The sequence below is a fragment of the Cnephaeus nilssonii genome (genome assembly GCF_951640355.1).
Source record: "Cnephaeus nilssonii genome assembly, chromosome: 13".
Lineage (NCBI taxonomy): Eukaryota > Metazoa > Chordata > Mammalia > Chiroptera > Vespertilionidae > Cnephaeus > Cnephaeus nilssonii.
Window position 1 is genome coordinate 38,445,397 of NC_137084.1, and position 18,140 is coordinate 38,463,536.

An 18,140-nucleotide genomic window follows, 5' to 3' on the forward strand; every position below is an offset into this window, starting at 1 on the left:
CATAGCAAGCATGTAGGCACTGTTCACATGTGCCAGGCACTGTTGAGAGCACCTGACATACATGAACTTCTTCCCACAACTCCATGAGCTGGGTATTGTTTTTATTCCCATTTTACAGGTAAAGGAACTGAGGCACAAGTGTATGAACAAGGCACAAATGGATAATTTGCCCACATTACCACGTACTAAATTGATAAGCTTTCTATTATTATAACTTAACTGAGGAGCAGATCAAATACCAATTTTGCTTTATATATTAAGATTAAATGAAAATTGACTTAAAATAAGGTTTGAAAATTTTGTCTGACCCTAAATGTCCATTATTGGAGGAGTGGCTAAATAAACTGTGGGTTATTCATATTATAGACAATTTGCAGCATTTTAAAACATGAAGTAAAGCCCTGGCTGGGTAGCACAATTGGTTAGAGTGTTGTTCTGATACGTCAAAGTTGTGGGTTCGATCCCCAGTCGGGGCACAAATAAGAATATCCAATGAATGCATAAATAATGGAACAAATGGACGTTTCTCTCTCCCTCTCTCTCTCATATAAATCAATCAATTTAAAAAATTTTTAAAAACACGAGGTAGATATGTATGGACCATTATAAAAATGTAAGACATATTAGTTAAAATATCAAGATGCATAATAGATTGTGGTACTAGAAAACAACACTATACAACCCCATAGGTGTTGCTATCTATATGAAAATCAATAGATTAAGTGTTTGGAAGGTTACATAACAAAACTTAACAGTGCTCTGGGGAAGTGTCTAGATGACAAAAAGCTGGGGATGGGAGGTTTGGTAAAGATGATCTTTTATCTTAACCATAATATTTGAGTTTCTTAGAAAAAATGTTTATTTTCTTGAGTAATTAAAATGTACTTTAATGTCTAGAAGCTCTGTTTGAGAATCTAAAATAGTGGTGCCTGGTACTTTATTCCTCTCATAACAGACTTGAGGGGCACATTGCCTCTCAGCCAGTCACATTGGCCCAGATCACAGTGATGCTCATAGCAGAAAGGTCCCTCCCTCATCCCAAATCATTGTCCTAGCATCTTCCTCTCATACAGTCTACCCAAATCACTGCTGTTCTCTAGCAAGCTTTTGAAAGGTATTAAACACCAGTGAAACAGAGATAATGTTCCAGATAAAAGTGGCTTTTGGTGAAATACAGAGCCATGTCTTCACAATCTAGATGAGACTGACATCTTAACAAAACTGCCATCAACAGCAGAGCACAGGCCAAAATAAAATGCCACCTCCACTTGAAGAAAAACCTGGAAAGCATCTGAGAACAGTGCCAAGAAGATTGTCTTAGAATCATCTTGTTGAATGCTAACATCCATCAGTCAAAGTGAGGATTTGAGTTGAGGTACATAAATGTATAACTCCTTGTTCAAGTAATTGGGCAACAAGTTCAATCATTTCCTGTTGTCATTTTTGGATTGCAAAACAGTATGTTATCAAGGCATAAAAGGCCACGTGGTTATGTAAATGCCATTCCAATTATTCAGAAATGTGTTTCAAAAGACATGGTTGGAACACAGCACTGTTTTGCCCTACTTTAAGAAGAATTTGCTTTGTCAGAGGGTATGCATGCTTCCTTAATTCTATCAGTGGAACTGCAGTAGTAGAATTCTTGGATCAATACTGAGACCATACATCTGGGTCCCTGAGTGATTCTAGGTTTGGGAGTCTCTGAAAAATCTTAGACATATTCTCTGTTGGGTAAGTCAGTGATAGAGTGGTTGCCCAGCTCCATGTATGAAGTCAGGTTAAGAGAAGCAAGCCAGCTATCCACAGATGAGAGAAAGTCAAATTGAATTCGGAAGGAAGCTACATCCTAAATTTCCATTCCTCCCCACTCTGAGATGGCAAGTGTATTTAAAGGAAAATTTCTACCCTATTCTATGCTATTGAGAATGCTCATTCCATTGATGAATCCTATATAATAAAGAGGGAATATGCAAATTTACCATCACGCCATCACAAAGATGGTGGTGCCCAAAGCGGAGGTTTCCGTAACACAAGATGGCTGCACCCACAGCGGAGGCCGAGTTCCCGTAATGAGCCTTAACGAGCAATCAGCAGGGACCTGAGGCTGCGTGGCGCTGGGCCAGGGCAGGGGACCTGAGGCTGCGCCCCCCACCTGGTGGAGCTTGACAGGGGATCTAAGGCCGCACCCCCCACCCGGCGCCAGGCCAGAGACCTCAGGATGCGCCCCTGCCCAGCGGGGCTTAACAGGAGACCTCAGGCCACGCCCCCCGCCCCAGCACTGGGCCGGGGTCCTGAGGGTTTGCTGGGGGACCTGAGGCTGCGCCCCCCCCCATCCAGCGTGTGCTGGGGGACCTGAGGCTGTACCCCCCGCCTTGCGGGGCTTGACCGGGGCCCTGAGGCTATGCCCCCCACCCGGCAGGGCTTGACAGGGGAACTGAGGCTGCACCCTCCCACCTGGCAGGGCTTGAGAAGGGTGGGGCCGGCTGGGTCTGGATCTCGCCCAATGGGGGTGGGGCTAGGTGAGTCTGGGTCTCGCGTGATTTTGAGGTGCCGCAGGTGGGCGGGGACTTGGCTCTGATTCCCACGGCGCACCCCAGATTCTGACAGGAGGAAGATTTTTATACACATTTTACTAATTTTCTTTCATCTCTGACACTTCTATTATAGAGAAAGGGCAAATAGCAATATTAAAATATTTCCTCTAATTAATCCCCTTTTAATGTGCATGAATTTTGTGCACCAGGCCACTAGTATAAATAATAAAATGGTCATTTTCATTCAACCAATGATGGTAGTCCCTAGGCTAGACCTGTCCATTGGACAACTAATGTACTAAACTGGGTTACTCATCTATTTGATCAAATTTCCTCTTCTGTTTTGATGGTTATTTCCACAAATATGACAGAGGGAAAATGAATCTTCTCATCAAAACTTCCCACAGTCAGAGCTTCTGACTATATAATCCAATTACCTATGGATACTGTGAGGGACTAAGAGATCTGTAAAGAGACTGAGAGACACATTTTCACGTCCTCTTGCATTTTGACGGAAGAAATGCCACAGTGCAACATGCTTCCGCTCTTGTATCACAGAACTAAATTAGGATGGGGAGTTCTCTTTATATGTATATTGTCAATACCTCAGGAACTTTAGTCAACATTATTGAAGCTAAACTACCTTTGCCCCTATCAAAGCTTTGCTCTCAAGAGGCCTGGGCAAAATATTTTTTTAAAATATATTTTTAAATTGATTTTAGAGAGAGAGGAAGGGAGGTGGAGAGGGAGCGAGAAACATCGATTGGCTGCCTCCTGCACATCCCCCACTGGGGACCAAGTCCACAACCTTGCTCGGACTGGGAATCAAACTGGTGACCTTTTGGTGGACGCAACAGACGCTCAATCAACTAAGCCACACCAGCCAGGGCAAGGCTGGATAAAATCTTGAATGCAAGGAATTCAGCCTCTAAAACCCAGATCTGTTGGAGGCAAATGTAAAACATAGCCAAGAGTTAATCAGATCAAAGTCTTCCCCAGGCCTTACAAGCTATGTTACTGAGATTCCTCGGGAACAGAGACAACACAGTGCCTCAAGGCTTACAGATTATGGGTCTGTTTCTAGAAGACCCAAAATGCTATCACTGCTAAGGCTGGGCAGGCCTAATGCACAGCTTCAGCAGTCCACAGAGTAAGGTGGGGATCTATATATTTTTTTAATCCTCACCAGAGGATATTTTTCCTACTGATTTTTAGAAACAGAGAAAGGGAGGTAGGAAGGGGGTGGAGAGAGAGGGAGAGACACATTGATTGTTTGCTTCCCACACATGCCCAGATTGGGGCTGGGGATTGAACCCACAACCCAGGTAAGTGCCCTTGACTGGGAATCGAACCTGTGACCCTTTGGTGCATGGGCTGCTGCTCCAATCACTGAGCAACACTGGCAAGGACAGGTGGGGCTATTTTTAAAGCCATTTCTAAGTGGAGGGAGAGGCTTCAGGTTGCTATAGCAGCTGCACAGGATGTTCTATGGTTGGGGGTCAGGGAGTTGATGATGATAGTTAATCAGCTTCGGTGACTGGAGAGCAATGAGAGAGAGGATGGAGAGTAGACTGACCAACAAGGTTCCAGCATGGGCAGAGTCTCTACATAAAGGGCAGTTCAGACTATACAAGGTCACTAGCCTAATCTCAATTGAATCCTGCCCCCCACCTCTCCCATGGGTAAGCATAAAAGGAGTTTATTCTTAGAAAGTTCCTCATGTACTGAGAGTTGGATGCTAGCAGACTCAAGAAATAAAGTATGTTTCCATATCTTGAGAAACACTGCATTTTAATTAGAGATGAGATTATTAGTGGATGCCTAAGGCCTCCCAAAAGAAACCTTATCATTAGTTGCAGAGAAGCTCAGACTAGTCAATGTCGCCTGTTTGGGATGGAGAAGACCAATACAGACAGAATTCTTCTGAACACTACTTTAGTGAAACCTATGGCCTGTCTGCCCAGAATAGGCTGGGATCATTACCTTGACTGTGACCACCTGGTAGAAGTGAGGGCTGTCATCTTTTTAGAGACAATCCTCACCTCCCAGTCACCTGATCCAAGCGTGGCTGGTTAGAATCTTCCCTCTGAATTTTTAAAATATATTTTATTGATTTTTTTACAGAGAGGAAGGGAGAGGGATAGAGAGTTAGAGACATCGATGAGAGAGAAACATCAATCAGCTGCCTCCTGCACACCCCCTACTGGGGATGTGCCCGCAACCAAGGTACATGCCCCTGACTGGAATCGAACTCAGGACCCTTGAGTCCGCAGGTTGACGCTCTATCCACTGAGTCAAACCGGTCAGGGCAGGAATCTTCCCTCTGAATTTTTAAACATGGGAACAGAAAATGGTAGTGAGTGGTGCCAGAAGGTTCTGAGGTTATTGGTAACGATGTCCCTTCCATGGGGAGGCAGCTGGTTTGCAGAAGGAGTCAGCTATGAAGCCATCATGCACAGAAACGTATGAAAGTCAACAAAATATAGAGGATGGTGGCATTCTCATCCCTGATTCATGTTGTCTAAACGCAGAGATATGGCCCCGCCCTTCCTTTTAGTCCCTTCTGGGCCTGTACTGGTTCAAGCAGAGTTTCTGTTACTTGCAACCAAAATTCCAGGCTAATGCATTTATCTCAAAGGGAGACCGATCTATCAACTAACTAAAGTTTACTCCTTTGGCAACAGACATACAAGAAAGAATTCCTACTATTGGGACATAAGATACAAAGGAATTCTGCCGACTGTTGCCTGATTTGCTTGAATTGGCAATTTTGAAGATGGCATTGTCAGCTCTGAGCCAGCTATAGTTAAAACCAGGATTAGCATCAAGGGCCAAAGGGGATCTACTTTGTGGCACAGGGTGTGTTTGTGTGGGATGTACTGGGATAAAAAAGGCACCCAGTCTCCTTTGTGTGTGGAATGGATGGCTGGGGGCCATTCGATCTGCCAGGAGAGCACACCCTGCATGAATGCCACCACCTGTTGGCCTCCATTCTTATTTCTCACGTAGACCAAGACAGGGAAATGACAAAGTAAAGACAGGGAATGATACAAGATGCAACAGGCCCCTCGGCATCAACTGGGGGTGGGGGAATTGGAGAAGTGGGGGGTAAGCCTTCTCTGCAGAACAAGGGCAGCAAGAAACGGCTCTAACCATGTGTAACCTCAGGAAGGTCACCTCATCTCAGACGTCCCATCCTTCAAACAGAGAAAAGTATACCTCACAGAGCGACATAGAGGGTCCATTAGATCATTACACACAAGAACTCGTGGGAATCAAAGTGCAGCGTGCTCTTTATAGCAGGATGCTCTAATATTTCCTCTGTGTGATATAAACAGTTTCGAGAAGATTGTGGAAATACGGAAATCATTAAATTGCCTTTGTTTGAGCCAAAAAGACCAAAGCAGAGTTAGAAACAGTCCATCCCTTGTGTTGACAGTTTTAATTAACTCTTTTTGTGTAAGAGAACAAAACGAGGCAACATTTCTGATCAGGATGCCTAGGACGAATCTGTAAAAGTCTGCACAAACAACCCAAGGGGACAACAACCAAAATACTTTCTGGCTGGAAAAGACGAAAGGCGGCCTGAGTGACAGCACAGCACCACCGCTGGCTGAGAGCACTGGGACTGTGCCTGTGGCGCAAGTGCTGAGGGCTGAGGGCGTGTTCCCTTTTGCACTGTCCCTGAACAGATGCCTGTGTTTTGAGTCATACCTACAATGGCCACATTTTTCCCTTCCTTACAATAATTTTACGACATACTCCAAGTACTGTGTGCTACATGCATGTTTAGAATGAGCACAGTGAGAATATCAATAGCTAGTAATGAACCATCGTAAAACTGGAATTATTATTTGTTACAGTCCAGAAGTCGGGTCAAATTTAGGTTAAACATGCTTTCCAGCCAAATCGCCCTAGGCAGCCTCCTCCGAGGCATCACCCTTGGGCCCGCATGGCTGGTCAGATTCCACAGCACTTGCTCGCTCCTGGCCTGGCTCCTCCACGGCAGCTTGGCCAAGGGAGAGCCGTGTCAGGTCTCTGCAGAGTTCTGCGAGGAGGGGGGGGGGGGGTAGGGGGGGATGTGTGCCTGATGCCATGGCTGGGGGCCATCCGATCCCCAGCAGCAGGACTCCGTCACAGCCTGGCTGGCCTCTGCCAGGAGAGCATGCCCTGCATGAATGCTCTGTTCGCTCTTGCTCTCAGGGATGCTGGGTGAGGGCGATGCTGCAGCATTCCTTGATGGACATGTCCCGGAGATCAGAGACGTGCTACTACCATCACTGTACTTCGCTGACCCTGGGGAAAGAGCTGGCTCAAGAGTGGTCAAGTGGGGCAGACAAGGGGTCACATGAGGGTGTCATCTGGTATGCAAGCGTGCAGTGCGGGGGAATATCCTAACGCAGTCAGCTCCCCGGTGTGGCAGCTCTCACCATCGTGTGTCGTTGTTCAGAGCCACAGGTGCTTCTCAGCACTCCAGCCCTGGGATCCTCAAAAATACACCTGCTTTCCTTTTCCTGATACCAAAGTCTACAGTCTTCACCAGGTGAACAGTCACTTCCCTTAGCGCTTCTAATAAGCTATAGATTCCAGTTCCCTCAGGATCCTGGCCTCACTATTTATGCTGTCCCCACCAATCAGATCATTTTAAATTACATGATGGCTCCTTGCCTGAAAATACACTGAGATTTTGGACACAACACACTGGGTAAGCCTTGGCCCTGGATAAGTCTAGGGATGGTTTTCCCTTCTTTAGTCACTAAATACATGGATGGCATGTGTTTCTAGCTGAATGAGGTAACAACAACAAAAATATGCAGTATTTCGGGCTGTCTGCTCAAAGGGATCTAATCAAATTTAGAAAACCAATCTCAAGTAAGCCACGACTGCTGGGCACAGGGGACATGTCCAAGGCACTACTCACATTTGGGAAGTTGAAAAATGTACACCTTAAAAATAAGGGAACCAAAAAATAAGGAATGAGAATAAGTGGGTCATAGCAGCTACAGTCAGTTCCATTAAATGGCTCAGGTTACCCATCACCAAGGGAACCAGGCACTATAAGTGTAGACAGGTGCCTGTAAATAGGAACACTTCCCCTAGATTCTCTGGTTAAGGACTTAAGAGCTATCTACAGTTGTTACAAAACCAATGGTTCCCAGACCAGTTCCACTTTTTCTAGGCGAAGAATAATCAAGCCAATGTACTATCTTTGACACAGTTTTAAAAGTTTCTTCCAAATATAGTGTGAATGACATGCAATCAGATCTTTAGCTACTAGGAGTCCAACAAGAGATTCTGACCTTGACCTTCTTATGCCCTCACCTCTTGGTTTCAATTATATATAAACTAGTGGCCCAGTGCACGGATTTGTGCACATTGAAAGGAAATTAATTAGAAGAAATATTTTAATATTGCTATTCACCCTTTCTCTATAATAGAAATGTCAACCAAATTCACAATCAACAATGACAGATCGAAATACACATGTATGACTGGCACCAGCAAGAGTTTTATATTTATCATGCATGCGCGAGTCAACTTAGCCTTTTATAGATATAGAATAAACTTGCTTAATTAGACCTGCTTTCTGATTTAGCTAAACTTTTTCCAGCCCAGTGAAGCACCCCCAACTTCTCTTTCAGGTAATTATCAGAAACACAGCAGTAAATATCAACATGAAGCAGATTATTATTATAGATCACGCAGGGTGAACAAAGGGTAAAATATTTAACTTCAGCAGTGTTTGACTATATTCTTCGCAGTGAGAAAACCTGAAGTTATTTTCAAGGTCCACCATTTCTTACTTGTTTTCAGTCGGGTCAAGTTTCTAAATTTTCTAAATCTTCATTTTCTGGCAATGAAAAGAAAACAGGAATTTACTGAGTCTCCTATCTACCTACTCACATTCATGGAAGAGCAAAACACAGTTCATAAAGCAAATTAAATAGCTTGGTTAGACCAATGTTCATATTATCGTGTTTTATTCATTTATTTATTGAATGGCTCCAATATTTCTGAATGCCTACAAGGCACCACACTGAGTGCTAAACAAATGCTTTCATCCTTGCCATCAAAAAGCTCTGTAGTCTTTCAGACGATGTGGCAAGTACTGCCATAGAGATGTACCTAAGCCAGCAGCAGTGGCAGAAGGGAGGGATGAGTCAATTATACCTTCCATGGACAGGAGAGGCTTTAAGTGGAATCGCCACTTGAATGATCAAGTCTTAAAAACTACAAAGTAACTTTCCCAGGAGAATGGGAGAACAGCATCTTTAGAGTCTTCCCAGTACAGACAGGCTATCCATGAAGCTACAATGAACACATTCAGGTTTCCAGAACTAACACAGAAAACAAAGGGTACCTTGAGGACAGTCTGTCTATAAGCTCTCCAACCAAGGAGTTGGTGTGACATGGAGACTCCTAACTGATCATCCTGGGGGGATCAGGAGTGAGAGTAATGCACTTAATTTACCAGGATCTTTTCCCAAGTCATAGCCTTGGATAAGCTTAGTTCCTGCTCAAGGCTCTTGATTGTGGGTGGATGCATAAGGGACCACAGCACTAGGCTATAGGACAAGTGGCATTTGTAAGTGTGCTGGTTATCTTATGAAGGGATGATAGTAAAGCCAGGTGGAGAGAAACAACAGGAGGCTCTTTGAGTGATGCCTTCCCTCATCTCACCAACTCCAACAGACACACTGACTCTTATTATTAACAACACGTCTGGAGACAGAGGGGCAGCATCAGGTGCTGGGGTTGGGGGTCAAGGGTGTGCTGTGACTGTTTTAGCTCTCCTGGGGCATTAGAAGTAAACTGCCCAGTGCCTCTTGGACTGCCTGGACCTTCTATCTGAGAGCCAACAATCAGACAGGCATGAGAGAAAGATCCATAGGTAGAAATTATGGGATTATGTGAGAGTGACAGTAAGAAGCTTGTCCTATGGTCGCAAGAATGCCATTAACCCCTACACAATTCCGAAATGGAAATGAATTCAGGGGGAAATGGATGGGGAGGTTGCTTGAGAGCTGGAGGCAGTGAGAATAACACTACCGAAGGTATTTGAAAGATGTCTTTAGGGACAAAGCCAGTGTGCTGTGGTTTGGGAATGACCAGGAGATGGTGATTTTCAGCCTGCTCTTTCAAGATTCCTGACAGTTAAAGGAAGGTAAGACATAGTCAGCATGGAAAGGCACTCATAGGGTCAGAAATAGTTCTGGTTTCTTTTGCCCTAAGAATTGAGAAGACACGTTTTCTGCCAAGAGCAAGGGACAAGTAGGCAGGGAGGAGCTGAGAAAAGAAAACCAGAGAAACAAGAGGAGGTGGAACAGGATTGGGTCAGGAGGACGGGATAATGGCCAAGGGAAGGAACTCTTGGCCCCTGAAACAGAAGAGAAGGTTTAAAAAATGATGGCTGTGCATATAGTTGCATTTTGTGGTGATGGAAAGGGAAGAGGAAAGGGTCCTCAAAGTGTGGCTATTTTTTTCCCCCCCAATAAAGCAGGTGTTGACATCAGTTGAGAGGGGAGTCTACGGTTGGGGACAAATGGGAAGGTGTGAAAGAGCTGTTACAAGGAGGGGGAAGGGAAGAATGCAGGGATGAGTCAAGGTCCCCAGGCGCTATTGCCAGCCCACAGACCACTCATGGCTGTGTGGCTCTGGAGCATCAACAAGCTATTCAGTGACTCTGGTATGATGCCACTTTGTTAAATCCTGCTGGGAAAGAAGCCTGGGGCCTCTCCAAAGAGATGGCAGACAGGAGTCACGGGTGCTAGGGTCAGAGGTGGTAGAATTCTGGCCACTAAATTATACTGGGGACTATGAGTGGTGGGCATTTTGGGTGCATTTGACTAAAAATGGGATATACCTATAGGACACTGCAGATATCTAGAACCTCGAGGAAACATACCCACTGTCTTCCCCCTCGTGGTCTTGAAAAACCTCTCTGCCCAGGATCAAGGCTGGGTGCATGGCTCTGGGGTAACCAGAGGCTGTCCGCTATGGTCAAGGTCATCATCACCTTAATTAACGCTTATGAAGGACATTTTAAGCATTTACATATTTTGAATTATTTATCCATATTTTAGAGTCAAGGGAACTGAATCTCAGGAAGGTTAAATCAATTGTTCATGGTTGCCCAGAGCTGAGATTTGAACTCAAGGAGTTTGATCCAGGATCTTTCACAGACGCTGCCACCTGCTCCTCCAGCTTTCACAGCAGTCTGACTTGAGCACAAGGCAAGACCGTGTCCAGGATGCCTGAGTGTCTGTCTTTGCAGCTCTTCTGGCCCAAGTGGCCAGGTTACTGGATCAACCATTTGAGCACCAGAAGATACAAAATAAAGTCTTATGGCAGCAGTTTGCATTCATTCCGCAATCTATTGCAGAACCCAAGCCAATTGCATGGCGGATCCATGGTGATTCCACTTTCTGTGTGACTCTGAGTTGGAATCTAGCTTAAACACGGAGAGTGCTAGAAGCCAGGAATAGTGTGAAGATGCTGACAGTGCTGGGGTTTCTATCCCTGGAAAAATAAGCCCTTCTTGGAGCTGCTTTTAGAGGCTCTTCATGACTATGGAGGTTGGAGCCACTCATCTCAAAGCAGGGCAGGTGTGAGCTGTTGGTGAGTCCGTCAGGAATGGAACAGCTGAGGGGCAGAGGACCCTCCGAATACTTGTGGCAGGAGATTACATTGCCCCTGGGCTGTCTGTGGGGGAAGGAGCTGGAGGACCAGCTCCGGTCAGCTCTCACTCAGCAGCCAGAGCCCAGCTGGCCAGAGCCAACAGCCACTGGGGCCCGTGGTTACTCACAGAGGGCCAGGTCGCAGCTGCCTCGTGTAGGTTCTTAGCATGCTCTGTCTGAGACCTTGGCCTGGAATGTGAAAAGGGGACCGAGGACGGAAGAAATGAATGGCCTAAGATGCATGGCTAGGAGCGAACCAAACTGGTCCCGTCAGTTCCTCTTTCAATTCCCCCACCTGGTGATGGGCAGCAGCAGCTAACTTGTATTGCAGGTTTCCTATATTCATGGCACTATGCTAAACATTTTACATACGGTATCTTCCTTGAGCCTCACAAAACCTGTATGTGGCGGGCACTTGTCTTCCTTATGTTACAGATGAAGAAATTCCAGCTTCTGAGGTTACCCACCTAAGATGAGATAGCTGATGAGTGTGGCAAAACCAGGATTCCATCCGCGCCTTTCTTAAAACTGCATATATCTTGTTTGTTTATTTGTTAATCCTCACCCAAGGATATTTTTACTTTGATTTTTACAGAGAGTGGAAGGGAAGGGGAGAGACATGAGAGAAACATAGATATGTGAGAGAGACGCATCAATTGGTTGACTCCCACACATACCCCAACCAGAACTGGGATTGAATCTGCAACCGAGGTATGTGCCCTTGACCAGAATCGAACCCGGGACCCTTCAGTCCACAGGCCAATACTCTATCCACTGAGCCAAACCAGCTAGGGGAAAAAACTGCGTATTCTTTACTCTCATGGTGCACAGTGTCCACCCCCCACTCCAAGGCCACTGGACAATGTTTCTTTTCTGAGCAAATACCTCCCCTCCAGGCTCTGTGCCTCCCTGACCACAGGCATCTCCCTCATTGCCCCAACATTCAAAGATTCTGTCTTGCTCCCAGGCACTGCCCTCCTGGTCTGGTCAAAGGGCAAGGGCTGCTAGACTGCTCACCAGGTCACACCTCACCCAGGCACCTCTTCTTCTAGAACCACCCCCTCAGCATGGGAAAATGAAGGAGCCAGTGTTTCCACCTTCAAAACTCCGGGCTAAGAGAAACCTGCTCTCCAAGCCACCTTGGCTTGAGGAGGGGTGGGTGAGCTGGGCAGACAGGAAGTACTAGAGACCCACCCTCCCGAAGCATCCACTACAGGGATGAGGTCAGCAAGGGGCTGATGGAAAAGGAGGGCCGTGAGGGAGTCGGATGAAGAGAAGGAGGGCTTTGGGGATAAGCTAGAAAAGGGAGGGAGTATACTTGGGAGCCCACCAGAGGGGATGTAAAATGCTGAAACTAGAAAGGTAAGTGAAGGCTGGGCTGTCACAGGTCTCAAAGGCCACGCCAGCAGAAGAGCCTGGGCTCTCTCTTCCAGACTGAGGGCAAGTGCGTGGGGGCCCAGGAAGAAAAGGGCGATTTTAAAAAGGAGAATCTTGGCAGTTGGTTCTGAGGTGGAGAAAACCAAAGAGACTCTGATGATACTGCCTATGAGATATATCCAATACGTGGAGGCGGAGCTCACAGCCTGGTCTCAGGACAGCAAGGGCGTTCTTATGTGGCATCCCATCCAGAATCAGTTCTCCAGGTGCAGCGCCACTTCTGCCCAGTGCGTGGGACAGGGCGCCAACCATCCCAGGCACATGATAGCTGCAAGGCCTCCCGGTTAAAAAGCCTCATTTTGGGATATAGGAACATAAAGGCTACGTGATGGGAAGTGCACTTCTTATCTATTCCCCACCCCACCCAGTATCTCCCTAATGAGGCTTTTTAAATGCTTAAGACGATGGATGCAAACCTTTGCCCGAATGTCTCGTCTCCTCAGCACGCTCTCTGGTAGCTGCAAGCCCCCTTCGCAAAGCCGAGCAGGGACTGAGCACAACAGGATTTCTGCTGGGTTCTAAACCAATAATTTCCTACATATTTGGCAGAAGAGATGAGGAAGGAGAACCGGACGGGGAGACAGCGAACAGGGTTCAAGATCAGGCTGCACCACCACTAATAGCTATAACACTAATAGCCATGAGGTTCGGGCCTCTTTTGGGCTTGGCTAAATGAGGGGTTTGTGCTGGTTGATAACGGCAAGCCCTCGAGCTCATTTCATTCAGCTGCCTCGCTTTTCGCAACACTGCTTACCATACACCACATCACAGCTAGAGTCGTTTTCTTAAAATACAAACTGGATCCCCCAGTGTATCCCATGGCACATCTCTGCTACAAGTCCCTTTACACAAACCGCCCAGCCACGGCCCTCACTGCGGCCTGCGCTGTCCTGTGTGACCTGGCATCTGCCTGCCTCTCCCCAGGGTCACCGAGCTCAGCCACCCTGGCTTTCTCTCGCCCGAGAAACCCGCCCGGCTCTCTCTTGCCTTCTGACATTTGCACATGCTATGCCCTTTGCATGGAATGTTCTTCGTCCTGTTTTTCACTTGACTCACTCCCACTTCTCTCTCAGGTTTCAGTGAGTGTTACTTCCTTAAAGAGGACTCCCTGAAGGCTCCTGCTCCATCTCCAGTAGCCCTCCTGGGCCTCCTGCTCCTCCTCACCACACTTAGCAATTAGCAATTGGGGTCTGTTGACGGGGACTGCTTACCCTCCATCTCCTGCACTAGAGGAAGATCCCCCAGAGCAGAGACTGGTTCTACTTTGCTCACCCCTGGACTCCCAGTACCCGGACCTCAAATATTTGCTAAGTGCACCATGCGGAGGGTGCACGCAAAAGCCAACAGGCACAGTGTTCGGGCGTTTGGGCCGGAGCCTTCTGAGCTGGTTACTTCCCGTCCCTCCTGCTCCTCCCCAGTTATAAGATCAGATCCCTTATCTGTCAGCTGCTTCTGCCCTTCCCGCCTCTGCAAAACATCCCGCCTCAGTGTGAAAAGAAATGGATAGCCCGCTCAGCCAGTTCTGAGGGGGTCCCAAACGAGAGAAGAGCCTGAGTTCCGGGAGTACAGGTGCTACTCCAGCACCCGGTGCTCATTCATTCCTCGCTCACACCGCGCACTCGCGCTCGTCCATCCCCTCAACAAAGGGCAAGAACAACTGGCAGCCCAAACCCTGGGGCTCCAGAGCATTCAGCAGAGAACTCCCCAGAGAGCCTGCCTCCGGAAACACAGCCGCTTTCGACTGACAGCTCACGTCTCTCCACGCTGGATAACATCGGGGCTGGGAAGAAGCTTAACAACCTCCCAGTTCAGTGCATTCTATGGCAGCAGCCTCCGGCCGGTGCCCTCAAACCAAAAAGCAAACGCGGTGGCCGCCTTTTCTGGGCACGGTGTTTGGAGCCTCTGAAGGGGCGCGTGCCAAAGTTAAAGCAGCTGCCTTTCCTCGTCCATCCTGGCCTTTGGGACAGAGGCACAGTCACCAGTATGTCAGAGGAGAAACAAAGACAGCTGGCTGCTTCTCCCTGGTGTCTATAATTAGATTCTCATGAAGAACTTGGCCACACAGAGCTTTGCAGGATACATCCCTTCCCCCTCAACACACAACCCCCCCCACCCGCCTCCCCCCCCCAAAGGGTCTCTCCCCTCACTCATCTCCACGGAGACTCACACAAAGCAGCCATTCACTTACCCTCTTCAGCCACGCAAAGTGCTTGTACACATCAATGTCCCCATCCATGCTGGGCACCCATGTCAGCAGTTGGACTCCTTGGTTGAAAAGCCCTTTTTCTGGCCGGAGACCAAGTTTTCTCCTCCTCCTTGTCTCTGCCCCTCCCCCTGGGGAACGTCAAGCTGTGTTCAAGTTTCCCCACATCCCTGGCCTGCGCCCTCCAGCCTTTGCCTAAACAGTTTCAGATACACAAGGGCTCAGCCCGGGCCGGGCCGCTGCAGATCCTCCCCCGCCGCCCCCACAGACGCACGCGGGAGCCAGCAAACCTAACACAAAGGTAGGGGGAGAGACAGACTCGTACAGGAGTCACACACACACACACACACACACACACACACACACACACACACACGGAAACATTCTTTTGGTGATAATACCAGAGCCTGCCAGAGGGAAACAGTCCTGAAGAAAATTCCTCGTCTGGCTGCCCCGCTCTGCAGTGGCTGGAACTCATTATGGAGAGACCCTGATTTCCTGTCTCTGCCGCTCTCTGCCTTTACCCACAGGCTCCCAGCTGCTCTCGGTTTATTTGGGACCCGGGAGAAGACTATAAATAAGCGCTGCTCTTGGAGGAGCTGCTGGTTCCCACACACAGCTGACCCCCACCCCGACGCCCACGCCTACCCCTTGTCCTGGCTGTGCCCGGAGGAAAGCCTATCGTTTCCAAAAAAGAGCAGATTCGGAACCAGCTCCCGTCTGGGCTCCCGGCCCTGCTGGGTGTCTGCTGTCCTTGGCGCTGGTGACACTGGCCCCTGGAGACCAACTGCTGTAACCTCAGCGCCCTCTGCCACTTGGGGGAGTCGGGCTCCCGGCTGCTGCCAGCCAAGGCTGGGCTCCCTGGGGTCGAGTTCTGAACCAGGTTGGGGGTGGGGGGTGGGGGTGGTACAGCTTCCTTCAAGTCCCAGGCCTGCCTCACTGGTCCGTGCCACTCCAGACTCGCCTCCCCACCAGCCAGGGTGGGAGGAAGGGCAAGGCCCAGGCATGTGAGTCCAGGAGGGGAGAGGAGAGCTCTGGGTAGGAGCCTCGGAAGGAAGGCCGGCCGTCCTGGCAGACAGGGAGCTTCGTCTGTTTTCCTATTGGCAGGTCCCATGCCGGCTTTCCAGGGGCCTCTCCACACTCCCCAGACGCTGCCCCCACCGCACGCTGCCGTCTCCTCGGAGAGCTCCCCTCCAACAGCTTTCCTCCCGGCCCCGCCCTTGACATGCAACCTTTGCCGATGACTGGTTATGAAAGCGATCTTTGATGTGGGGGCAGCGGGAACTGCGGTTACATGAAAGGGCTCTGAGCTCTGCCGCGCAAATGACTTGCAGACGGGCATCTTGTGACTGCGGGCCCTCTGGCGCCCTGCGCGTCACCAGGAGCTCCCGGCCTGCGGAGAAGGCTTTTCTGGGTGGAGGAGGCTTTTCTGGGTGTCGAGGTGCCTCTCAGAGCAGCATCAGCATTCACCAGCGCCCAAAAGCAGGGCCTGGGGATGAAGCAGAAACGTATCCTGCAGCCTGATCCCTGAGGCTGGCTCAGCCCACAGATCACAGGGAGGCAGGAGAGCTGTGGGGCCAGCAGCTGGCACGAAGGGAGGAGTACATTCCTGCAGACACACCCTGATCCGGGGCCAGAAAGGAAAAGCAGGCTCTGCTGCCCATGCCCTGGGCTCTGCTCCCTTCTCACCTCTGGCCCAGTTCCCGAGCTCAGCCCGGGCCCCACCCAGGCGCGGGTCCCTGCCCAGAACTGTGATAGGATGTGTTAATGAAGACCATCTCTAAGGCTGCAGGGGCGGGCAGGTCTTCTTTTTAAAAAATATTTTTTATTTATTTCAGAGAGGAAGGGAGAGGGTAAGAGAGAGAGAGAGATAGAAACATCAATGATGAGAGAGAATCACTGATCGGCTGCCTCCTGTATGCTCCATTCTGGGGATCAAACCTGCAACCTGGGCACGTGCCCAGACCGGGAATGGAACCGAGACCTCCTGGTTCAGTGGTCGGCAAACTGCGGCTCGCGAGCCACATGCGGCTCTTTGGCCCCTTGAGTTTTTAGCAAAGGCCAGCTTAGGAGTACCCTAATTAAGTTAATAACAATGTACCTACCTATATAGTTTAAGTTTAAAAAAATGTGGCTCTCAAAAGAAATTTCAATCGTACTGTTGATATTTGGCTCTGTTGACTAATGAGTTTGCCGGCCACTGTCCTGGTTCATAGGTTGATGCTCAACCGCTGAGCAACACCGGCCGTGTTAGGCAGGCCTTTTTAAATTTTTTTCTGTCTAAAAGCCTAAGAAAGTCAAATGAAGACATTTGCCCAGCATCCAAGGCATATGAAACTGACTTCCTGCCCTGGGAGAATAATGAATGACCACATGGTATGTGGTAAAGGTGTTTCTGGGGCTCCAGGGAGGAAGAGGTCTAGGAGTTGATTTGGGGGCTCGACAGAGAGGCAGGGCACAGTCCCAGCCCCCGCCCCTTTGGAGGGAGGCATGGTGTTCTTCATAGGTTTTGGTATGAGAGGAGGAAAGAGGGGATGGAGGAAAGAGGGGACCTTGGCAACAACTCCCACCTGCCCATGGGGAGCTGCCTGCTCACCATCCCCACTCCACCACCTACCCCACAGCTGACAGTTTATGTATCTGCCCTCTTTAACAGACTGAGGACATGTGTCTGAGCCCTGATTCGCTGCTCTAACTCCCATGCCTAGCACAATTCTTGCTACATGGTAAGAACGGACACGGTTTTTTGAATGAAAGAATGAGGCTCAAATGGTAAGACTGGCAAGAAAGGACTAAAGTTCTACTTGGAGGAAACAAGTCTTAAGTTCTGTTGTTCCAGACTAAAGATGCTCGACTCAAAGAGGAAAGGACAAGGCCAATTTCGCCCATTAGCTCAACTCCTGTGAGATGAACTGGTTGTGGGGAGGAGACTGGGAAAGGAGAGGCAGGAGGGAGGTGGAGAGGGAGGGAGGGGCAGAGGGAGGGATCCAGACAAGTTGCAGCTAAATTCCTGGCATATTTTTATGGTATCCTCAAGGAGCAATTCTTACCTCAGCTCCCCACTTTTTAAAAACACCAAAGTATATTTTATTTCTTTGTAATTCAACCCCAAAATCCACAAAACAACATTCTAAAACAGCTAGGAGCAGGGCATGTGTGTGTGTGGCTGGTGGCTGAGATGCGGTGGATACAGGAGCAGCAGGCTCCTTTGCATGCACTATCCCCCAGGTGGCAGCTGGCCCAGATGTGACCCCATCATTGTGCCAACGAATCAAGCCCTGGTCTCCC

The 18,140-nt window shown here is 48.6% G+C and overlaps 1 protein-coding gene across 5 annotated transcripts in view; it reads right to left on the reverse strand.

Annotated features, from left to right (window-relative positions):
- Nucleotides 1–18,140, reverse strand: part of PPFIBP2 (PPFIA binding protein 2) — a 132,268-nt gene that overhangs the window by 61,350 nt on the left and 52,778 nt on the right. Inside the window, exon 1 of one of the 5 annotated variants that reach the window (XM_079787552.1) lies at nucleotides 14,838–14,983. The exons of 3 other annotated variants lie outside the window; for them this stretch is intronic. In XM_079787552.1, the coding sequence (XP_079643678.1) occupies nucleotides 14,838–14,885 (48 nt within the window). In that variant the 5' untranslated portion in view covers nucleotides 14,886–14,983. Of the gene's footprint in view, nucleotides 1–14,837; nucleotides 15,019–18,140 lie in introns of those variants that run through there. One more of the 5 variants, XM_079787549.1, reaches the window with a different exon arrangement.